This window comes from Ornithorhynchus anatinus, chromosome 11 (assembly GCF_004115215.2).
Source record: "Ornithorhynchus anatinus isolate Pmale09 chromosome 11, mOrnAna1.pri.v4, whole genome shotgun sequence".
Lineage (NCBI taxonomy): Eukaryota > Metazoa > Chordata > Mammalia > Monotremata > Ornithorhynchidae > Ornithorhynchus > Ornithorhynchus anatinus.
In genome coordinates this window covers 37370775-37394248 of record NC_041738.1, presented here as the reverse complement: position 1 = coordinate 37394248, position 23474 = coordinate 37370775, and the positions used below count along the sequence as shown (strand labels likewise).

General features: G+C 49.2%; 1 protein-coding gene across 1 annotated transcript; it reads left to right on the top strand.

Moving 5' to 3' along the window:
• The first annotated feature begins 5679 nt into the window (after positions 1-5679).
• LOC114815117 (craniofacial development protein 1-like) lies at positions 5680-20671 on the top strand. The gene is made up of 5 exons (XM_029075668.2): positions 5680-5773; positions 8800-8914; positions 13664-13874; positions 15382-15509; positions 20476-20671. Exons 1-5 carry the CDS (start codon positions 5710-5712, stop codon positions 20570-20572), a joined length of 615 nt encoding a protein of 204 aa, XP_028931501.2. The 5' UTR covers positions 5680-5709; the 3' UTR covers positions 20573-20671.
• Positions 20672-23474: the final 2803 nt, after the last annotated feature.

The following is a 23474-nucleotide window of genomic DNA, read 5'->3' as shown; positions in this document are numbered from 1 at the left end:
AGCTACTCTGGCGAGCTAGAATCACCCCCAGGCCGGGTGCAGCAGCGGACCCCACAAATTAGCTTGGACCACTCCCGGCCGAGACTCATTTCTGCTCTGGAAGCATCCAAACCACTGACCTGAGTGGGGAATACCCCACTTTCAGGCCTCGGGGCCGCTGGGTGATGGTGGTTGTCGGCATTTGTCAGTCAGTCAATCGTCTTTGTTGAACGCTTACTGTGTGCGGACCACTGTAGTGAGCGTTTGGGAGAGTTTTCCCCTTCGGTCTAGAGGGGGAGACAGACATGAAGATAAATAAATCAATTAGGGAGATGTACGTAAGTGCTAAGGGAGTAAATTCAAGTGAAAGGGCAATGCGGAAGGGAGTGGGAGAGGAGAAAATGACTTCGAGAAGACCTTATAAATAAAAAATTGTGGTATTTGTTAAGCGCTTACTATGTGCAAAGCACTGTTCTAAGCGCTGGGGGATACAAGGTGATCAGGTTGTCCCACGTGGGGCTCACAGTTTTTTAATCCCCATTTGACAGATGAGGTAACTGAGGCACAGAGAAGTTAAGTGACTTGCCCAAGGTCACACAGCTGACTAGCGGCGGAGCCGGGATTATGTGCTAAACTCTGGAGTGGATACAAGCTAATCAGGTTGGACGAGGTCCACGTTTCACATGGGGCTCACGGTCTTAATCCCCATTTTACAGATGGAGTAACAGAGAAGTGAAGTGACTTGCCTCTAGTCACCCAGCAGACAAGTGACGGAGCCGGTAGTTGAATCCAGTTCCTTCCGAGTCCCAGGCTCTCTACACTAGGGATTGAGTCACTTGACTATGGTTTAGCCCCAACTTCATCCTGTTGGTTGCACCCGGCCGGAGTACGGCTTGAGGAGAGGCAGGCTATTTCCATTAAAATTGCAGGATTAGTGATCCCTCTTACATTTGCAATATTGTTTTCCCGATCACCCGATAGGTACCCGCGGCAGATACTTATTTGGGTTAAAATGTCATCTATCGGATCTTGAAAAAAACCATTTATCCAACTATTTTTGATTGCTTGAGTAGTTCTGAACTGTGAACATCACTGCTGCTATTTGAATCGCTCTAGCTGGTTTCGTGTACTATTGCTAATTGCCTTGAATGAATAACTCCTTTGGAATAATACTTTGCAACTAATTATCTAGCTTCCTTACTGGACGGTGAGTTGCGTTTGAAAATACAGTCCGGTTTTTGAGCGAGGAAACAGGTCCTGAGAAATGTAATGACCTATGAAAAGTGCCATTTTTCTGTAGTAGAAACAGGAAAGGGACTCGGGAGGTGCTGAATTCTCATAGAGAAGCAGCGTGGCTCAGTGGAAAGAACCCGGGCTTGGAGTCAGAGGTCATGGGTTTGAATCCCGGTTCTGCCACTTGTCAGCTGAGGGACTGTGGGCAAGTCACTTCACTTCTCTGGGCCTCAGTTACCTCATCTGTAAAATGGGGATTAACTATGAGCCTCACGTGGGACAACCTGATGACCCTGTATCTATCCCAGCGCTTAGAATGGCGTTCTGCACATAGCGCTTAACAAATACATTATTTGACTTTTATAGCGACTTTTTTCCCCTAAGAACTCAGAGCACTTTCACATACTCTACCTTCTCATACTCGGAGAAGCAGCATGGCTAAGTGGAAAGAGCCCGGGCTTGGGAGTCTAAGGTCATGGATTTGAATCCTGGCTTTGCCACTTGTCAGCTGGGTGACTGTGGGCAAGTCACTTCACTTCTCTGGGCCTCAGTCACCTCATCTGGAAAATGGGGATTAACTGTGAGCCTCACGTGGGACAACCTGATTATCCTGCATCTACCCCAGCGCTTAGAACGGTGCTCTGCACATAGTACGTGCTTAACAAATACCAACATTATGGTATTAATACCATAATACCATATTAACAAATAAATATTCAATTAAAATATGGTATTTGTTAAGTTCTTACTATGTGCGGAGCACTGTTCTAAGCGGATACAGGGTAATCAGGTTGTCCCATGTGAAGCTCACAATTGTTATTACCTCTCTTCACAATGCTTAAGGTAAGGAGGACCGATTGTTATCTCGATATTAAATGGGAAAAGGAACGAGCATGAAGATTAAAGTATCACAGTGCGAGCTCCTGACTGCCTTCAGATCAGTACCATTTTCCCCCTGGACTTAGGTGATGCTCGATTGGGTTTTTCGCCTTCCCTCTCCCTCCCGAGGTCTGTAAGGTGGGGCATTCCCACTCAGGTCAGTGGTTTGGAGCTCACCAGAGCAGAAAGGAGGACCGATTGCAATCGCGACCTTAAATAAGGAAGGGAAAGAGCGTGAAGATTAAAGCATCACAGCGCGAGCTCCTGACACCCCTCGGATCACTACTGTTCTTCCCCTGGATTTAAGCGATGCTCAGTTGAGTTTTTCGCTTTCCCTCCCACTCTGAATGAAGTGGGGGTTTCAGGACCACGCTGAAAGCATGACAGAGGCGTGGAGAGGCCGATCCAAGAACAGAAGTAGGAGGGCCAGCATTGAGTTGTGGGTTCGGAGTCTTTGTCGAATGGGGTGGGAAAGGGCTGAGGAATACCCAAGCCTGTATTTGAAAGATCGTCAGTTTGGGGACCATCTACATCTGCTTATATACATACCAGGACTTGACCGTTTTGGGAAAAACTCTTGGAAGAAAAATACGCATGGCCAGGGAACTCAAGTGTGGAAGAGGAGTTAAAGACAAGTCTTACTTTGATAAGGTAAGCGGTATTTTTATTTAAGGCTTTAATTTTGAGGAATTTTTTCCTTTCATCATACTTATAAATTCGTTCAATACTCATTCCATAGTATTTATTGAGCACTTACTATGTGCGGAGCACTGTACCAAGCGCTTGGAATGGACAATTCGGCAACAGATAGAGACCTTCCCTGCCCAATGATGGGCTCACAGTCTAATCGGGGGAGACAGATGGCAGAGCAAAACAGAACGAAACAAAAACAAGACATTATCACGATTAATAGAATCGAGGGGATGGACACCTCATTAACAAGATAAATAGGGTAATAAAAATATATACAAATGAGCACGGTGCTGAGGGGAGGGAAAGGGGCGAGGGGGAGGAGCAGAGGGTGCAGGGGAAAAGGGGGTAGCTCAGTCCGGGAAGGCTTCTTGGAGGAGGGGAGCTCTTCGAAAGTGAGAGACTGTAAGCTTGTTGTGGGCAAGGAATGTGCTTATTGTTTTAAACCCTCCCAAGCGCTTAGTACAGTGCTCTGCACACAGTAAGTGCTCAATAAATATGATTGAGTGAATAAATAATGAGAAATGAGACCTTCCTCATTCTCCGACTTCATCCCCTCTCACCTCTTAAACGTTTGCTCCTCTTCCTTCCGTTCCTGCTATCAATCAGCGGCATTTATGGAGCACTTACTGTGTGCAGAACACTGTACTAAGCACTTGGGTGAGTACAATATATCAGAATTGGTAGACAGGTCCCCTTCTTTCCCCTCCCACTCTTGGATGGCCCTTTCTCTGCCTCTGAAAATACTCAAGCTTCTCTTGTCTTATGCTAAAGCTTTCACTCCATCCTTATGGTCCCGTCCAAGCTCTGTGAGCTCACTGTGGGCAGGGGATGTCACCATTTATTGTTGTACTTTCTCAAGCACTTAGTACAGTGCTCTGCGCACAGTAAGCGCTTAATAAATACCACTGAATGAATGAATACACAAGTGCCGCCTTCACTACCCTCTCCACCAACCATGGGCCTGGGAATCAGAAGGATCTGAGTTCTAATCCTAGCTCTGCCACTTTTCTGGGAGAAGCAGCGTGGCTCAGTGGAAAGAGCCCGGGCTTGGGAGTCAGAGGTCATGGGTTCGAATCCCGGCTCTGCCACTTGGCAGCTGTGGGACTGTGGGCAAGTCACTTCACTTCTCGGTGCCTCAGTTCCCTCCTCTGTAAAATGGGGATTAAGCCTGTGAGCCTCACGTGGGACAACCCGATGACCCTGTATCTCCCCCAGCGCTTAGAAGAGCGCTCTGCACATAGTAAGCGCTTCACAAATGCCAACATTATTATTATTATTTCACTTCTCCGGGCCTCAGTTCCCTCCTCTGTAAAATGGGGATTAAGCCTGTGAGCCTCACGTGGGACAACCCGATGACCCTGTATCTCCCCCAGCGCTTAGAAGAGCGCTCTGCACATAGTAAGCGCTTCACAAATGCCAACATTATTATTTCACTTCTCCGGGCCTCAGTTCCCTCCTCTGTAAAATGGGGATTAAGCCTGTGAGCCTCACGTGGGACAACCCGATGACCCTGTATCTCCCCCAGCGCTTAGAAGAGCGCTCTGCACATAGTAAGCGCTTCACAAATGCCAACATTATTATTATTTCACTTCTCTGGGCCTCAGTTTCCTCATCTGTAAAATGGGGATGAAGCCTGTGAGCTTCAGGTGGGACCACCTGATGACCCTGTCTCTCCCCCAGCGCTTAGAACAGTGCTCTGCACATAGTAAGCGCTTAACAAATGCCAACATTATCATTATTATTTCACTTCTCCGGGCCTCAGTTTCCTCATCTGTAAAATGGGGATGAAGCCTGTGAGCCTCACGTGGGACCACCTGATGACCCTGTATCTCCCCCAGCGCTTAGAACAGTGCTCTGCACATAGTAAGCGCTTAACAAATGCCAACATTATCATTTCACTTCTCCAGGCCTCAGTTTCCTCATCTGTAAAATGGGGAAGAAGCCTGTGAGCCTCACGTGGGACCACCTGATGACCCTGTCTCTCCCCCAGCACTTAGAAGAGCACTCTGCACCTAGTAAGTGCTTCACAAATGCCAACATTATTATATTATTTCACTTCTCCAGGCCTCAGTTTCCTCATCTGTAAAATGGGGAAGAAGCCTGTGAGCCTCACGTGGGACAACCCGATGACCCTGTCTCTCCCCCAGCACTTAGAAGAGCACTAGTAAGAATGCCACCATTATTATTTCACTTCTCCAGGCCTCAGTTTCCTCATCTGTCAAATGGAGATGAAGCCTGTGAGCCTCACGTGGGACCACCTGATGACCCTGTCTCTCCCCCAGCGCTTAGAACAGTGCTCTGCACATAGTAAGCCCTTAATAAATACCAACATTATTATTATTCCACTTCTCCGGGCCTCAGTTTCCTCATCGGTCAAATGGGGATGAAGCCTGGGAGGGGACAACCTGATGACCCTGTATCTCCCCCAGCGCTTAGAACAGCGCTCTGCACAGAGTAAGCGCTTCACAAATGCCAACATTATTATTATTTCACTTCTCCGGGCCTCAGTTTGCTCATCTGTCAAATGGGGATGAAGCCTGGGCGCCCCACGGGGGGACCACCTGATGACCCTGCCTCTCCCCCCAGCGCTTAGCACAGCGCTCTGCACCTAGTAAGCGCCTCACAAATACCAACATTAATATTATTATGCCCAGTTTCTCCTCCTCCCTGGAAACGACTGCCGCCTCCCCCCCCACCCGCCCAGGGGTCAGTCCTCCAGGCGGGCCGCCCCTCCCAGCAGGCCCCGGGCGCCCTGCCGCGCTGCATCGTGGGAGCGGCGGCGGGCGGCCGGAAGTGCGGTGGCCCCGAGCGCCCGCTGGCTGGCGCCGATTGGCCCGGAGGCCGGAAGTGCCGTTGCCCCGAGCGCCTCGGCGGCGGCGCTCTAGGCCGCGGGGGCGCGGACTCTATGGTCGGCGGGCGGGTGTCATGGACGGCGCCGATTCCGACGAGTTTTCGTCGTCCGAGGAGGACGAGGACTACGTGCCCTCCGGTGAGACACCCCGGGGACCGCTCCTCCTCCTCCTCCTCCCCCCCCCCTGCCTCTTTACCGCTCGGCTCTACTCCCCCCAGCGCTTAGCACAGTGCTCTGCACCCCGTAGGCGCTTCCTAAATGCAGTCGAATGAATGAATGAGTGAGTGAATGAATGAATGAATGGATCCCCACCCCCACCCCGAGCATCTGTCCATCTTGTTGTAGGCAGGAATGGGTCTGCTGTTATATTGTCCCCAGCGCTTAGCACAGGGCTCTGCACACAGTAGCCGCTCCCTAAATGCAGACGAATGAATGAATGAATGAATGAGTGAATGAATGAATGCATCCCCACCCCCACCCTGAGCATCCATTCCCCTCGTTGTAGGTTGGTAGGCGGGGAATGTGTAGCGCTTAGTACAGTGCTCTGCACACCGTAGGCGCTCCCTAAATGCAATCGAATGAATGAATGAGTGAATGAATGAATGAATGAATGAATCCCCACCCCGAACATCCATCCATCCATCTCGCTGTGGGCAGGAATGTGCCTGTTGTTATAGTGTCCTCCCCCCAGCGCTTAGCGCAGTGCTCTGCACACCGTAGGCGCTTCCTAAATGCAGTCGAACGAATGAATGAGTGAATGAATGAATGAGTGAATGAATGAATGAATCCTCCCCTCCCCCCACCTCGAGCATCCGTCCCCCTCGTTGTGGGCAGGAATGGGTCTGTTGTTATAGTGTCCTCCCCCCAGCGCTTAGCACAGTGCTCTGCACACCGTAGGCGCTCCCTAAATGCAGTCGAATGAATGAATGAGTGAATGAATGAATGGATCCCCACCCCCACCCCGAGCATCCGTCCCCCTCGTTGTGGGCAGGGAATGTGTCTGTTTACCGCTGTACTGTCCTCTCCCAAGCGCTTAGTACAGTGTTCCGCACGCAGTAAGCGCTCAGTAAATGCAACCGAAGGAATGAATGACTCCCCACCCCGAGCGTCCATCCCGCTTCCACCCTCCAGGGCTTGAGCGGCAAGAGCCCGGGCTTGGGAGTCAGAGGACGTGGGTTCTAATCCCGACTCCGCCGCCTATCTGCTGTGTGACCTCGGGCAAGCCACTTAGCCTCTCTGTGCGTCGATGCCCTCAGCAGTAAAATGGGAATGGAGACTGTGAGCCCCACGTGGGACCACCTGATAAGCTCGTATCTACGCCAGCGCTTAGTGCCCGGCACATAGTAAGCGCTTAACAAATACCATAATTATTATTGTTATTAATAATAATGGCATTTGTTGAGCACTTTGTGTCGAGCACTGTTCTAAGCGCTGGGGCTCACAGTCAGCGTGGCTTAGTGGAAAGAGCCCGGGCTTGGGAGTCAGAGGTCATGGGTTCTAATCCCGGCTCCGCCGCTCGTCAGCTGTGTGACCTTGGGCAAGTCCCTTCACTTCTCTGGGCCTCAGTTCCCTCGACTGTAAGACGGGGATGAAGACTGTGAGGCCCACGTGGGGCAACCTGATGACCCTCTATCTATTCCAGGGCTTAGAACAGTGCTTGGCACATAGTAAGCTTAACAAATACCAACATCATTATTATTATTAATCCCCATTTTACAGATGGGGCAGCTGAGGCACAGAGAAGTGACTTGCCCGGAGTCACACAGCTGACAAATGGTGGAGCCGGGAGTCGAACCCACAACTTGCGACTCCCCAAATCATCCCTTTTGATCCAACAATCAACGGTATTTATTGAACACTTACTAAGAGCTTGGGCAAGGGCAGAACAACTGAGTTGATGGACGTTTTCTCCGCCCTCAGTGAGCTTACAGTCCGGGGGGGGGAACGGACGTTAAAGTGAATTACGGATATTTTTGCCAAAGTCCTATGGGGCTTAGGGTAGGGTGAGGCAACTCCTCTGTAACTTTATAATAATAATAATAGTGATGGCATTTGTTAAGCGCTTACGATGTGCAGAGCACCGTTCTAAGCGCTGGAGGGGATACAAGGTGATCAGGTTGCCCCACGTGGGGCTCCCAGTCTTCATCCCCAATTTACAGATGAGGTCACTGAGTCACAAGTGAAGTGACTGGCCCAAAGTCACCCAGCTGACAAATGGCGGAGCCGGGATTAGAACCCGTGACCTCTGACTCCCAAGCCCGGGCTCTTTCCACCGAGCCACGCTATATAGACTTACTGGATCCACTGTTTTTAAAGAAAAAACCAAAGCAAAACATTTAATTGGGTTTCGTGGATCTTCTTGTTTTTCAGTGTGCATTAGGGCACTTGTTGCGGCGTAAGAGTAGAGAACTTGATTAATAATAATAATAATAATAATAATAATAATGTTGGTATTTGTTAAGCGCTTACTATGTGCAGAGCACTGTTCTAAGCGCTGGGGTAGATACAGGGTCATCAGGTTGTCCCACGTGAGGCTCACAGTTAATCTCCATTTTACAGACGAGGTCACAGGCCCAGAGAAGCGAAGTGACTTGCCCACAGTCACAAAGCTGCCAAGTGGCAGAGCCGGAATTCGAACCCATGACCTCTGACTCCCAAGCCCGGGCTCTTTCCACTGAGCCCCTATTAGGCGCTCCATCAGTGGTATTTATTGAGTGCTTACAGGCGTTCGGGCCGAGGCAGACGTAAAAATAAAATGCCCCCGCCCTCCTTACGTGTACCGGCTTCTGGCCTTAATTTCCCTGCAGGAAGAATTGGCTTTTGATTGCTTAAAGAGGCAACCCAGGCTCGATTAAAGTTAGAAACCCATTTGGCGCTGAAAAAGTAGTAGGGTTTAAAGTGAGCAGGTGACTATAATTTAGATTTTCCTGTAGGGAGGCACCCGCCATTTGTGTGGAAGCGTCAGTCCATCGGTAATATTTATTGAGGGCTTTACGGTAACAATAATAATAATGTTAGTATTTGTTAAGCGCTTACTATGTGCCGAGCACTGTTCTAAGCGCTGGGGTAGATACAAGTGGGCGGAGCACTGTACTAAGCACTAGGGAGTTGCGTCTCTGGATAAAATTGACCGCCGAGTGCGTAACCCCCCTCTTTGCTTCCAGGTGGAGAGTACAGCGAAGACGATGGGAGTGAGTTAGTGAGGGAGGATGAAGTGGACGGAGGAGAAGAGTCTGTGCCAAAAAGCCAAAAAAGGAAGTCTCAAAGCGTCCCCGCCAGGTGAGGTATCCTTGGGCTTCCTTAGGTCACTACAGTCCGAATTCTAGGCGTTGGAAACATCTCGATTCGTTGCCTGGCTAAGAGAAGCAGCGCGGCTCAGTGGAAAGAGCCTGGGCTTGAGAGTCAGAGGTCACGGGTTCGAATCCCAGCCCTGCCACTTGTCAGCGGTGTGACTGTGGGCAAGTCACTTCACTTCTCTGGGCCTCAGTGACCTCATCTGTAAAATGGGGATGAAGACTGTGAGCCTCACGTGGGACGGGTTCATTCCAAGCGCTTAGTACAGTGCTCTGCACATAGTAAGCGCTCAATAAATACTATTGAATGAATGAATGAATGACAACCTGATTATCCAGTATCTCCCCCAGCGCTTAGAACGGTGCTCTGCACATAGTAAGCGCTTAACAAATACCGACATTATTATTATTAATCATTATTATTGTTATGACATTATTATTCCCCTTGGAACAAGCCATGTTCCCTCTGTAAAAGGGGAGCCTCATGTGGGACAACCTGATGACCCTGTATCTCCCCCAGCGCTTAGAACAGTGCTCTGCACATAGTAAGCGCTTAACAAATGCCAACATTATTATTATTAAGTAGCCCCCTGACTGGGTGACCTAACTGTAGTAGTGACCTTCCCCAAAGTGAGATATTTCAGATGACGGACCTATTGTCGGCTCCCTGCCTGCGGCCGAGTTGAATGGAAATCCTTTGGCCTTTCGCTCGATCACCGTCCGTGCCTACCCCGCTAGAGCCCAAGGTGTCATTTGTGGAGAGGAAATACTTGAGGCGCAAAGAGATCCCCAGCAGCAGAACATTCGGTCAGACTGGCTAGGCAAGGGCCGAGTCCCAGTGCCGTGAAACTCCTGGGGGACTTTGGCCAAGTTGCCGAATCTCTTTGGGCCTCAGCTTCCTCCTCTAAAATGGGGTGGGAGAATAATAATAACGTTGGTATATGTTAAACGCTTACTATGTGCAGAGCACTGTTCTAAGCGCTGGCCTAGACGCAGCGTTATCAGGTTGTCCCCCGTGGGGCTCACAGTTAATCCCCATTTTACAGATGAGGGAACTGAGGCACAGAGAAGTGACTTGCCCACAGTCACAAGAGCATTGACTTCCAGATTGCTGGGAAGAAATCATTCAAATGTTTTTAGCTCATTTATAAATGAAAAGGGCTCTCTAGAGGGAACGGTTTTGGCATCCTTCTCCTGTCCCGGCCGGCAATGGAGAGCGTTTCCTTAGCTCCTAAGTGGGGGGCCAATACAGTGTCGGCGGTGCCGGTGACCGAGTCTCCCGTTGTAAATGGTGGACGGCAGAGGTGCCTCGGTCATGAAGGTTTGGGGACCGAGGACCTGCCCAGAGAAGTTGCTAGTAATGAGAATAATAATAGTGTTAAGTGCTTACTATATGCAGAGCCCAGAGAAGTTGCTAGTAATGAGAATAATAATAATGTTAAGTGCTTACTATATGCAGAGCACTGTTCTAAGCGCTGGGGGAGATAGGGGGTCATCAGGTCATCCCACGTGAGGCTCACAGTTAATCCCCATTTTACAGATGAGGTCACTGAGACACAGTGAAGTGACTTGCCCACAGTCACACAGCTGACAAGTGGCAGAGCCGGGATTCGAGAAGAAGGCGGGGGGGCAGGTTCATTCATTCAATAGTATTTGTTGAGCGCTTACTATGTGCAGCGCGCTGGACTAAGCGCTTGGAATGAACAAGTCGGCAACAGGTAGAGATGGTCCCTGCCATTTGACGGGCTTACGGTCTAATCGGGGGAGACGGACAGATGAGAACGATGGCAATAAATCAAGTCGAGGGGAAGAACATCTCGTAAAAACAATGGCGACTAAATAGAATCGAGGCGATGTACATTTCATTAACAAAATAAATAGGGTGATGAAAATATTTACAGTCGAGTGGATGAGTACAGTGCTGAGGGGATGGGAAGGGAGAGGGGGAGGAGCAGAGGGAGATGGCGGGAAAAGAGGGTTAAGCTGCGGAGAGGTGAAGCGGGGGTAGTAGAGGGAGAAGGGGAGCTCGGTCTGGGAAGGCCTCTTGGAGGAGGTGAGTTTTAAGTAGGGTTTTGAAGAGGGGAAGAGAACGAGTTTGGCGGAGGTGAGGAGGGAGGGTGTTCCGGGACCGCGGGAGGACGTGGCCCGGCGGTCGACGGCGGGATGGGCGAGACCGAGGGACGGTGAGGAGGGGGGCGGCGGAGGAGCGGAGCGTGCGGGGTGGGCGGTAGAAAGAGAGAAGGGAGGAGAGGTAGGAAGGGGCAAGGTGATGGACAGCCTCGAAGCCTAGAGTGAGGAGTTTTTGTTTGGAGCGGAGGTCGATAGGCAGCCACTGGAGGTGTTTAAGAAGGGGAGTGACAGGCCCAGAGCGTTTCTGCGGGAAGATGAGCCGGGCAGCGGAGTGAAGAATAGACCGGAGCGGGGCGAGAGAGGAGGAAGGGAGGTCAGAGAGAAGGCCGACACAGTAGTCTAGCCGGGATATAACGAGAGCCCGTAGCAGTAAGGTAGCCGTTTGGGCGGAGAGGAAAGGGCGGATCTTGGCGATATTGTAGAGGTGAAACCGGCAGGTCTTGGTAACGGATAGGATGTGTGGGGTGAACGAGAGAGACGCGTCAAGGTGGGAACGGTCCTGGTTAGAATGGATTTCAGCTCCCTGTCCTAGTGACATTTCCTTTTCATCGAGTCCCTCTCCAGGGCTAGGGTAACGGGACTGCGGTTCTGATGTTATTAAGTGTTGGCTACTAATAACTGGCATGTATTAAGCACTTACTATGCGCTGAATACTGGGATAGATTTAAGGTGGTGATATCACAATCCCGGTCCCGCACGGGGCTCACCCTCTATTCATCCCCGTTTTATGGATGAGGAAAACGGAGGCCCAGAGAGATTGTGACTCGCCCCGAGGCCACACATTCTACCAGGGGAGGAACTCGTACTCAGACCTGGGTCTCCTGCCTTCCAGTGGTCTTTTCGCTCGGCTGCGCTGCCCCATTATTGTGTGCAGTTGGCCAGGCGGTCGGAGGCGAACAGCACTTGAGCCTAGTATTCACCTATTCCATTCCTATTCCTTCCCGTCACGTTCCTTCTTCAATTAGGACAAGCATCGTGGCTTAATGGATGGAGCATGGGTTGGGGAGCCAGAAGGTCATGGCTTCTAATCCCAGCTTCGCCACAAATGTGTGACCTTGGACACGTCACTTCTCTGGGCCCCAGTTACTTCATCTGTGAAATGGGGATCGAGACCGTGAGCCCAATGTGGGACCAGGGACTGTGTGCAACCTGATTACCTTGTGTTTATCCAGCGCTCAGAACAGTGCTTGGCAATAGTAAGCACTTAAGTACCATAATAATAATTGTTATTATTGTCAGGGGAAGCAGCGTGGCTCAGTGGAAAGAGCCGGGCTTCGGAGTCAGAGGTCATGGGTTCCACTCCTGGCTCTGCCACTTGCCAGCTGTGTGACTGTGGGCAAGTCACTTAACTTCTCTGTGCCTCAGTTACCTCGTCTGTAAAATGGGGATTAACTGTGAGCCTCACGTGGGGCGACCTGACGACCCTGTATCCCCCTCAGCGCTTAGAACAGTGCTCTGCGCATAGTAAGCGCTTAAATACCAACATTATTATTAATTATACTGGTATTATACTGATATAATAATATTTTAATTATATACTATATATTATATAAAAGTATATAATATATAAATATAATAATTATTATACAGGTGTAATAATATATAATAGATAATAATTATTATAATGAACCTGTGAATCCTTCTCAGCTGATACTCTCCCATCATCATTTTACCTTATCACAGCATGGCTCAGTGGAAAGAGCCCGGGCTTGGGAGTCAGAGGTCATGGGTTCGTATCCCAGCTCTGCCACTTGTCAGCTGGGTGACTGTGGGCAAGTCACTTCACTTCTCTGTGTCTCAGTTACCTCATCTGTAAAATGGGGATTAAGACCATGAGCCTCCTATGGGACAACCTGATTACCCTCTATCTACCCCAGCGCTTAAAACAGTGCTCTGCACATAGTAAGTGCTTAGCAAATACCAACATTATTATTGTTATTATTATTATTATCAGTGTTTTTTATTGAGCGCTTCCTATGTGCAGAGCACTGTACTAAGTTCTTGGGGGAGTACAATACAACTGAGTTGGCAACGAGCTTGCAGTCTCATTTAAATCTCTATCCAGGGCTGGGACCTAAGTTTCAGGAGCCCACTCTGGGGTCTGGTCATATCCAAATTCACTGCGTGTTTCTGACAGAATTTCTTAGAATTTCAGTTTTGTCCTCTTCCGGCTGTTGGGTGCCCACCGTAAATGCCAGGGTCCCGGATTTATGGCTCAAGTTGCTAGCGTGGCTGAGTTAGACCAGGATCAAGCAATCTGGGCAGAGCTTTATTGAGGAGCAATGCGGTCTAGCGGATAGAGCACGGGCTTGGAAGTCAGAAGGACCTGGTTTATATCTATAATAATATAATCCTCATTTTATAATCCTCATTTTATAATCCTCATCTGTAAAATGAGGATTAAGACCGTGAGCCCCATGCGGCCAGAGACTGCGTCCATCCTCACTCGCTTGTATCTACCCCAGTGCTTAGACCAGTGCCCGGCACACAGTAAACGTTTAGCAGATACCATTAAGGAAAAGGAATATAAGAGGCAGCAGAGACTGAAATTTGTGTATTTTCCCCAAATTGCTTCATCTTCCTTTCTGTTTCGCTCGGTATTCAGGAAGAGGAAGAAAGCCGGCCTGTCCGTAGAGACGGAAGAGGCAGACGGCAAAGCCGAAGAAAGCAGCGGCGCCGAGGACGAGGCTGCGGCCGAGCAGGGCAAACGTAGTAAGTCAGAGGATGAAAGGAAGAAGAAGGAAGACGCGCTGTGGGCGAGCTTCCTCAGTGACGTGGGGCCCAAGGCCAGAGACCCTCCCGGAGCTCACGTCCAGGTAAGTGGGGAGCGTGATGGGCGGTGGGGCGGGCAGGTGTTGCCTGGGTAATTGTAATAATAATTACAATAATAATAATAATAATGATTACCATAGTATTTGTTAAGCGCTTACTCTGTATCGAGCACTCTTCTAAGCACTGGGGTAGATGCAGGCTAATCAGGTTGGATACAGTCCCTGTCCCACGTAAGGCTCAGAGTCTTCATCCCCATTTTATGGATGAGCTACCTGAGGCACAGAGCCTTGAGGTGACTTCACAGCGGACAAGTGGTGGAGCTGGGGTTAGAACCCAGATCCTGCTGACCTCCAGGCCCCGTGCTCTATCCACTGGGCCGTACTGCAAGGTTGGGAGGCGAGACCGGCAGCTCAAAAACCAGAGGGGCCAGACCGGGGGACAGGGAGGGAATATTAAGGTGAGTGATAATAATAGTAATGATAATAATTATAGTATTTAAGCTATGTGCAGAGCACTGTTCTAAGTGCTGGGGTAGATACAGGATAATCAGATTGTCCCACGTGGGGCTCATGTTTTTTAATCCCCATTTGTGCAGATGAGGTAACTGAGGCACAGAGAAGTGAAGTGTCTTGCCCAAGGTCACACAGCAGACGAGTGGCGGAGCCAGGATTAGAACCCACGACCTCTGCCTCCCCAGCCCAGGCCCTTTCCACTAAGCCACGCTGCTTCTCTAAGTGATGGCGTCCCGCTTCTGCCGCTGCTCTTAATCTGGAGTTATTTTGGTAGTAGCAGTTATTCAGTACCTACTGTGGGCCAAGCGCCGAGATAAAAGCTGGGGAAGAACGAGACTTGACCCGTGACTCTCAAGAGGCTCAGAATCGAAGAATAAAAGGGGCAGCAGGAAAACAAAAATGAATCCAACAGAAGCAACGTAAAGGGCTAAATACAAATGATAGAAAAACCCCAAAGCAGTAGGGTGTGTGGCGAGAGGAGAGAGCTTCAGTCTCCTTGCGGTTGTGGGTTCAAAAGTCAGACCCGCGGCCCCGGTGACCCCCACGGCCGTGGCCTTCCAACGCCGTGCGTTCTGTGGAGGCCGAGGACTGCAGTCCTCGCGCTTTTGTGGGAGGCAGATTGGGGATCGAGGCCCCAGGATGACTCGGTAGGGTGGGGCGTCACAGGTTTCCAGCAAATTAGTTCGGCTCTCTGATGGATTGGCTCGGTCCAGCGATGGTATTTATACTGTGTGCAGAGCACTGAACGAAGCGCTTGGGAGAGCACAGTGCACCAGGGTTGGGAGGCACGTTTTCTGCACACAGTGAGCTTCCAGTCTAGAGGAGGATGAAGGCGTGGGTTGCAGCTGCTTCCGTCCTTCCCGATGCCTTGGGGCCAGGCCTCGGCCTTACCCGGTGAGAAAAAAGAATTCCTTCGTGTTCGTTAGGTCATTTTCCAAGTCTTTGCGGAGGTTGCAGCTCCGAGTAGGTTGCCGGGACGCCTCCGTGGGGTCTCACGTTCGGTTGAAACGGATTTTGCCTCCCGCCTCTGATTTCGTAGACGGCGACGGACTCACAAGCGAAGAGCTCAAGCAAGCCCCCGGTGACCCAGAAAGAGCCGGAGAAGCCGAAAGGAGCCGAGAAGGTTACCATCACCAAGGTTTTCGATTTCGCAGGGGAAGAGGTCAGGTAAGGCGGACCTCACTGCGGCTCGAGCCGCTCACCCCAGAGTTTTGTGGGTTGAAGTCTCTGGTCATTCTTGACGAAAATCCGGACCTTTCCGAAGTGATGCAGAGCCTGGGACCCCGTGTCTGTCTGTAACAGGACTGTAACTTTAGGTGGGAGGTGGGGTAAGGAAGGTGAAAGATCTGCGGAAAGAGCACGGGCCTGGGAGTCAGAGGCCCTGGGTTCTAATCCCAGCTCCGCCAGTTGCTTGCTGTGTGACCTTGGGCAAGTCGCTTCACTTTTCCGTTCATTCACTGCCTCAGTTCTCCTGTTCTCCCTCCTGCTAAGACTATAAGCCTCACGTGGGACAGGGACTGTGTCCAACCTAAATGAACTTGCATCTACCCCAACATTTAGAACCGTGTTTGACACACAATAAGCGCTTAACAAATGTCATGTTAAAAAAAGGGTGTTTAATAAACAGAACTGTGAGGTGCATTGGAAAGAGGTGCACGTTAATGTCGCTGGGAGATGTAGCGCCTCAGCGGCACTGCTTCCTCTGCCTCTCACCTCGGCCTTCGCCCCGGGAAGGAGGGAGTTGTGTAAGTTCGTGCGGGGTCCAGGCAGTGACCCCAAGGGACGGTCCTCGTTAGAATGACCGTCGGCATTGTCCTAACTCCATGGATCCGGTGAGGGATGCTCTCACATCTGTAGAACCTGTGTGGGAGAGATAAATGCTATTTACTAAAATGAATAAATACAACCGACCTGAAGAGCCGGCGTCGGAGAAGCGGGATCTAGTCCATTCTGTGGTCTTGTCAGTTTCTCTTGGCACTCATATGTGACTGGTCACTACTTAGGGTGACTTCCCGGTTAGGTTTACCAGTTGTAAGTTAATGGAAGAACTCCGAGTTTAAGTTCTGCTCTGTCCCTTTCTAGCTGGGTGGTTTGGGATGCAGAAAAACTCACCCCCGTTTTCTTCATCTAGGAAAAGCGGGTGGTCATCGAGGCTGATTGAACAACCCCTAAGATCTCAGAAATGGGGTGAGGAATTCTGTCCCATTTGCCATTCTTGAGGTGGGAATTACTCAGTTATCCCTGGAAGGAGAGCAGGTTACTTGGAGTTTTCTCACAATTCCCCCAGCTCAAGATAATGCAGTTAGAAGAGTAGCCTGTGTATTCCAACTAGCACCTGTGGGCTTTGGATTTATTTATTTATTTTGATATGGTGACTTGGCAGTTTATATTTTCACTGTAGGAGAATAAAAACTTGGAAATATAAGATATTACATGGTCCACTAGGGAGCAGCAGAACAACAGCAGATAATCTCAATGTAGGCTGAACTTAATCCTTTGTTAAGTACTAAAGTGACGTAAATGCGACTTTATTGTAAGTCTGTGGGAAGCAAACCTTATTCTTTTTGCAATATGAACTTTCCCACATGACATATAAGTAACTAATGGGTTGTGTTCATAATCTTCCCAGTGATTAAAGATAACTGATACAGAATGTGGGTGAATTACTGGTGCTGTGAGAAACCTCTGGATTTTATGACTCCAGTTACATTTTGTGACCTTTTTTTCTATTCATTAAGTTTTCTGCCTCCCTGTTCCCTAATTGATTTCTTAAAGAGAAGGAGGGAAGGAGCCTCCCACCCATCCCCACAACTTCCATAATGTCCACGTTCAAACAATCAGAGAGGGTTGTCAGCTCACATCTCTTCAATTGAAAATTTCTAGCGAGCCAGAAGGACTGTCTGTTCAAGAAATGTGTTCGGGGCCTGAATTAGGGCTGCGAGCCAACCTGGTTTTGTTTCTGCAGGACCATAGGCAGACAACCTTCCGTCCCCGTTTCTGCGGGATGGAACGGCACCTCTCCTCCTGGCTCTTCCTCGGTCCCTTTCTCCCCTTCCTCTCCTCTCGGGTCTGCCATTTTGTTTGAAGCTGCCATCTCTCCCTAGTTCTGCTAGAGACGTAGGGAAAGGGAATAATTGAACTGAATTAGGCCTGAGAATCAGGAAGAGAGACAAGGCTCCAGCTATCCGGAGAGACTGTACTTTGGGGAGGAACTGGCTTTTGGAAACCACACCCCCCAGATCCCTGCCCAGAATTCCTACACTCTTTTTTTCCAGAAACACTGGGGACAAACACCAGGCTGGAAGGCAGCGTGACAGAGCTAGTGGAAGAACTCTGAGCTTTAAATTCTGCTCTGTCCCCTCCTAGCTGTGGTGTTTGGGATACGGAAAAAATTCACCCCCTTTTTCTTCATCTAGGAAAAGCGGTGGCCTTCGAGGCCTGATCGACCAACCTCTAAGATCTCAGAACTTAGGTGAGGAGTTCTGTCCCATTGCCGTTCTTGAGCTACATGGTTCGTACGTGGTTTTTCCCCAGGAAAATACTGGGGTGTTCAAGAGGGACAGACACCAGACTGGAAGAATAAGATTTGCTCCCCCGCAGACTTACATTAAGAGTTGTATTTACATCACTTCAGTACTCTGTCAGAGTTTTTGTCCTGGATTTACAGCTGACAGGCTATGAACTGGGCAGGCCCATCCTTCCGGTCTGAAATCAGGGTATTTATTGAGTGCCTGCTGTGTGTGGCACACTGTACTGAGCGCTTAAGCTCTCGTTGCCTCTTTCTCTTTGTGAAACAATTTAGTCACAGGCCTGCCTTCCGGGATAGTAGAAGGAATAGCCAGCAGGGGTGACTGTAAAACATTGTACTATTAGAGGGTAATGCAGTGTAGTTCACCTCACTTCTCTGTGCCTCCACGTTTCCCTCACCTGTAAAATAGGGATTGAGACCCACATGGACAAGACTGTGACCAACCCGATATGCTCGTATCCCCCCAGTGCTTAGTACAGTGCCTAGCACATAATAAGTGCTTAATAAATACCCCAATTATTATTGTTATTCGTTTTTGTGTGCATTTTCAATCAGCTCCTTGAGGGCAGGGATCATGTCTACCAATTGTACTGCACGCTCCCAAGCACATAGTAGATTACCCTGCACACAGTAAGTGCCCAGTAAATACCATTGATTGATGTTTTGGTGGTTATCATTATTTATTTTCTTTGGTTTTCACTGCATATGCGAAGTTTCATACTTTTAACTTCAGCCTTTTTGTGGTTTCTGGCACATTTGTTCCCAAACAATGTATTTGACTTTGAGGGGGGAAAGGGAAAAGTGTATTTTTATCCTTCCCTATCGCAAAACCAGCTGAGCCAGTTAGGTCAGACTTTCCAAAGTGATTCACCCTTTTTGGCAGAGGCCAGGCCTGGAAAGTTTCCGTGCAAAATGACGGACTTTCAGGAAGTGCTGTGCAAGTGAAAGCGAGGTTAAAGTGGAATTTTGTTTTGCAGCCTCACCTCCTGCACTCACGCTGTAACTTTTCAAATTAGTGGTGCCCTGAGAGGACTATAACCTGATCCTGCTTTAGATCTGAGGGAATTGAGATGGTTAAAATTCCTTCAGGTGGTAGTGAACATCTGTCTATATGTAGAACCTTGGGACTCCCTGACTAATCAGTAACCTCGACTCCAGGAGATGTAAACACTGTGCCCGTCCTCCGATCGTCTGCTCTGTTGTATTGCCAGAGAGTGTTTCCCTTGCGTATTGCAGGAGGAATTTACAGGTCCCCTGGGCCTGAGCAGACTCCTTGTGACCTCCAGTAGGGCAGTATCCCAAGCAAGGTTAAAAAGAAAGCTGCCCAGCGTGGCCTAGTGGAAAGAGCACGGGCCTGAAAGTCAGAGGACCTGGGTTCTAATCCCAACTCTTCCCATTGCTTGCTGTGTAATTTGGGCAACTCGCCTAACTTCTCTGTGCCCCAGTTTCCTCAACTTTAAAATGGGGATTCAATACCTATTCTCCCCTCCTACTTAGACTGAGGGCCCCATGTGGGTCAGGAACTGTGTTCTACCTAATTAACCTGTGCCTACCCCCAGCTCTTTAGAAGAGTGTTTGATACATAGTAAGCGCTTAACATATACCATTAAAAAAAAAATCCCAAGTAAGGTGGTATGATGACCTTTCAGTACAGTTTCTCTTCAGTGCTTCTTAATCATTGGGTGCTCAGTGGCCAAAAACAAAAGTCATTCTTCACCGGCATTCGGAGCTCTGCGCTCAGCTGTGCCAGCCTCTCCTGGCCTCTGGAAGCGAACAGTTGTGGGCTGGGATTTCTGCTCACCTTCCCACTGTGCCTCGATCTCGCCTATCTTGCGCGATCCCCTCGCACGCTGTCCTGCCTCTGGCTGGAACGCCCTCCCTCCTCAATCCAACGGACAGTCCCTGCTCCAAGCCTTATTGAAGGCGCATACTCCTCCAGGAGCCTTCCCCGACTAAGCCCCCCATCCCCGCCCTATTTCCTCTTCTGTCACTGCCTTCTGCGTCACCCGGATTTGCTCCCTCTGTTCTTTCCCCCGCCAGCCACCCTGCACTTATATGCATATCTGTAATTTATATTTTTATATTAATGTCTGTCTCCCCCCCAGGAGACTGTAAGCTTGTGGGCAGGGAAGGTGTCTGTTTGTTGCTGCGCTCTCCCAAGTGCTTAGTACAGTGCTCTGCACAAAGTAAGTGCTCAATTGGCACGATTGAATGAATGAATGAATGAATCAGTGCCCATTCTGAGTGTTGGTAGCTGTCCTGAATTTCTGGGCCCTGCTTCTCACTGGCACCTCCAGGGCACTTCCCCCCCCAGGCTGCTGATGTGGAGAGGCAGGGACCTTCCCCCTCGCTGCTCCCTGTAACTTCCTTCCCGGTGTCCTCAAGCCACCACAGATATTTACATCCTAAATGAAGATGGAGTCCTGTGTGTGGGTAATTGGAACCCTTCCCAGGGCTCCCTCCTTTACCATAATAATAATAAAGATGGTATTTGGTAAGCGCTAACTGTGTCAAGTATCCAAGCGCTGGGGAGATACAAAGCAATTGGGTTGGACGCAGTCCCTGTCCCACATGGGGCTCATAGTCTTAATCTCCATTTTACAGATTGGAGGTGACTGGAGCACAGAGAATTTCAGCGATTGGCCAAAGGGAACACAGCGGAAGAGCGACGGAGCCGGGATTAGAGCTCACGTCCCTTTGACCCCCAGGCCCGTGCTGTATCCATTAGGCCACGCTGAATCCCCGTCTTCCCAAGACAACAGTCTGTGCTTGCATTATCATGATCAGTGGTGTTTTTTTGAGCGCTTACTGTGTGCAGAGCACCATACTGAGCGCTTGGGAGAGTACAGTACAACAGAATTGGAAGACACATTCTCTGCCCACACTGAGCTTACTGTCTAGAGGCAGCGGGACCCTGGAGCTGAGGGCTTTATCCACAGCTGTTACCGTTTGGCAGTATCCACTGTAGGAGACATACTTGGAGGGCAGAGGGTTTGCCTCTAGACTGTGAGCTCCCTGTGGGCAGGGATTGTCACTCTTTATTGTTGTAGTGTACTTTCCCAAGCGCTTAGTACAGTGCTAGGCACACAGTAAGTGCTTAATAAATACCACTGAATGAATGCATGCCTCTCCCAGTAGCTCCCGTTGTTTTCCATTTTCTCTGGAAATTGACTTCAGCCTTCACCTTGGGTCCTCAAACCTTATCTCAGCTGAAATAACAGCGTATGCTGCCCAGAGATTATAGATCCAAGGATAGCCAGTGAAGGCCCGTGAATGCCATATTAATAATGATGACTACAATATTTGGTTTGTATTTCAGTAACCATTTTGACTATGTCAGGGTCCAATATACTCAATCTCCTCTGGGAAAGGTCCTTTTTTCCTTCTTCTTTTTTTAAATGGTATCTTTTAAGGGCTAACTATGTGCCAGGCACTTTATTAAGGTCTGGAGTAGATACAAGATGATCAGATAGGACACAGCCTATGTCCCACATGAGGCTCGCAGTCTTAATCGTCCTTTGATAGATGAGGTAATGGAGGCACAGAGAAGTGAAGTGACTTGCCCAAGGTCCCCGCAGACAAGTGATGGAGCCGGGATTAGAACCCAAGTCCTCTGACTCCAGGCCTGTGCTCGTTCACTAGGTTGCTGTTTCTTTGTTTTTTGCATTGGGTCTAAGTCTCTGTTTGGGCCAAATCCATCGTGACAGGATGAAGAGGAAACTGTATCGGCTGCTGTGGGCAGGGGAGGATGGGGCCTTGTATTTCTCTGAAATATTGTAATATAAAGCTGCTTCAGTGTTTTGTTTTATTTGATCTAAACAATCCCATTGAGTTTAACAAGAGTTAGGATGTAAGCTTTCTTTTTCCTCTCCTTCAGAAGGAGAACACGACAATAGAAAAAAAATCATACCTTGCAAGACAGATAACTTGGGAGAAAATATATATATAGGTGTGAGCTGTGCTGCAAATTCGGTATCAGTTCCGTGGATGATACTGTGCAGAGCTCCAGTAAGGTGGCAGATTTAAAAAAGTAATTATAGAATAAGCCAGTCTTGAAGAGAATTTACGAAAATCTCTCCACCCACCCTATGTTTCATCAAAGTCTGCCAACCCAGAAGCCAGTTTAGTTTCCAGGTCAGGAGATATTCATTGCATCACCTTCCTGACATATACTCAGGGAGCATTGATATAATGACCCATGGCATTTCTCCTTTTTGTGCAGATGTCACCAAGTTTAAACACAACCGCCATAGAATCATAGGAAGGAACACGGATGCAAACATAATTTCTATCCTCCGGACAAGCTTTTCAATTCCTGGGGAGTGTGAGGGCCAGCCATCTCGTACGTTTAGATCAAATGCAATGTTTCAAAGAATGTGTGAGAGAATCGAGTCCACCTCTGGAGTATATAGCATAAGATATTTCAGGATCATCCTTAATGTTGGCTAGGCCCATTGGGATGTTCACCATTCCTGGGTTAGTTCAGTGTGATGAGAAATTGATGCCTGCCCTATGCACAGAACACTAACCTGACAGTTGGCTAAGTTTCCAAGGCAACTTGTGGGTGGCCTCCAGTAGTTGTCGTTTAATCAATCAGTGGTATTTATTGGGCGCTTACTATGTGCAGAGCACCGTATTAAGCGTTTGAGAGTACAGTATAATGGAGTCGGTAGACATGTTCCCTGCCTCTTGCAGTCTAGGAGGGGAGACAGAAGTTACTGTTAAATAAGAACTGTAGGGCTGAGGATGGAGTGAAAAAAGAGTACAAATCCAAGAACAAGAATGTCACAGAAGGGAGTGGGAGACGAGGAAATGAGGGCTTAGTCGGGGAAGGCCCCTTGGCGGAGATGTGCTTTTAATAAGGGTTTGAAGGTAGGGAGAGCAATCACCTATTGGTTACGAAGAAGGAGGGAGTTCCAGGCCAGAAGCAGATTGTGAGCTTGGGGTCGGTAGCGAGATAGATGAGACGAAGGTACAGTGAGTAGGTGAACGGTCGAGGAGTGAAGTGCAGTGTTCGTGGAGAATGTGCTGTGTGCAGGACGCGCTCCAGGGCATTTGGGGAACAGACAGTAGGAGTAAACGCTGCTTCCCTTGACTTTTAGAGACACCCAGGGCAGTGTGAGCTCCGAGGACTTGGACAGTTTTAACCACATCCCCATTCCCTTCCACACCACACGGGAAATGATTTAGTTTTCTTTTGCAACCCAGGAAAAGCAGCCACACACAGCAGTATTTTAATTGACTATTGTACCTGAGCCTACTCTTTCCCCAGTATTTCCCTATGGCCCAAACAGAGCTGAGCAATGCGGCTGTCACCTGGCAGAGCAACAGAAATGACTTTAAAATGAGAGCCCCACTTTAGCCTTGGCTCTCTCCTTTCTGTTGTGGAATCAAAAGCAGATGAAAAGAAAGTTTGCCTGGCTTGTAAGCTCCTTGAGGGCAGGATCGCGTCTAACTTCACCGGATTCTACCGAGCACACCCCTCAAGGCAGAGACTCAATAATTAGTACTGATCAGTTAGTTGACTGCTTTTGCTTGTCATTGGCTCTGCACAAACATAGAGGCAAGTGTGAATTAGCGACTGTTAAGGTTCAGCCTCCTGC

Coding starts and splice junctions, on each gene's coding strand:
- LOC114815117 (XM_029075668.2), top strand. CDS start 5,710: ATGGACGGCGCCGATTCCGACGAGTTTTCGTCGTCCGAGGAGGACGAG. Junction 8,915..13,663: donor TCTCAAAGCGTCCCCGCCAG/GTGAGGTATCCT, acceptor CTCGGTATTCAG/GAAGAGGAAGAAAGCCGGCC. Junction 15,510..20,475: donor TTCGCAGGGGAAGAGGTCAG/GTAAGGCGGACC, acceptor TCCATTTTACAG/ATTGGAGGTGACTGGAGCAC.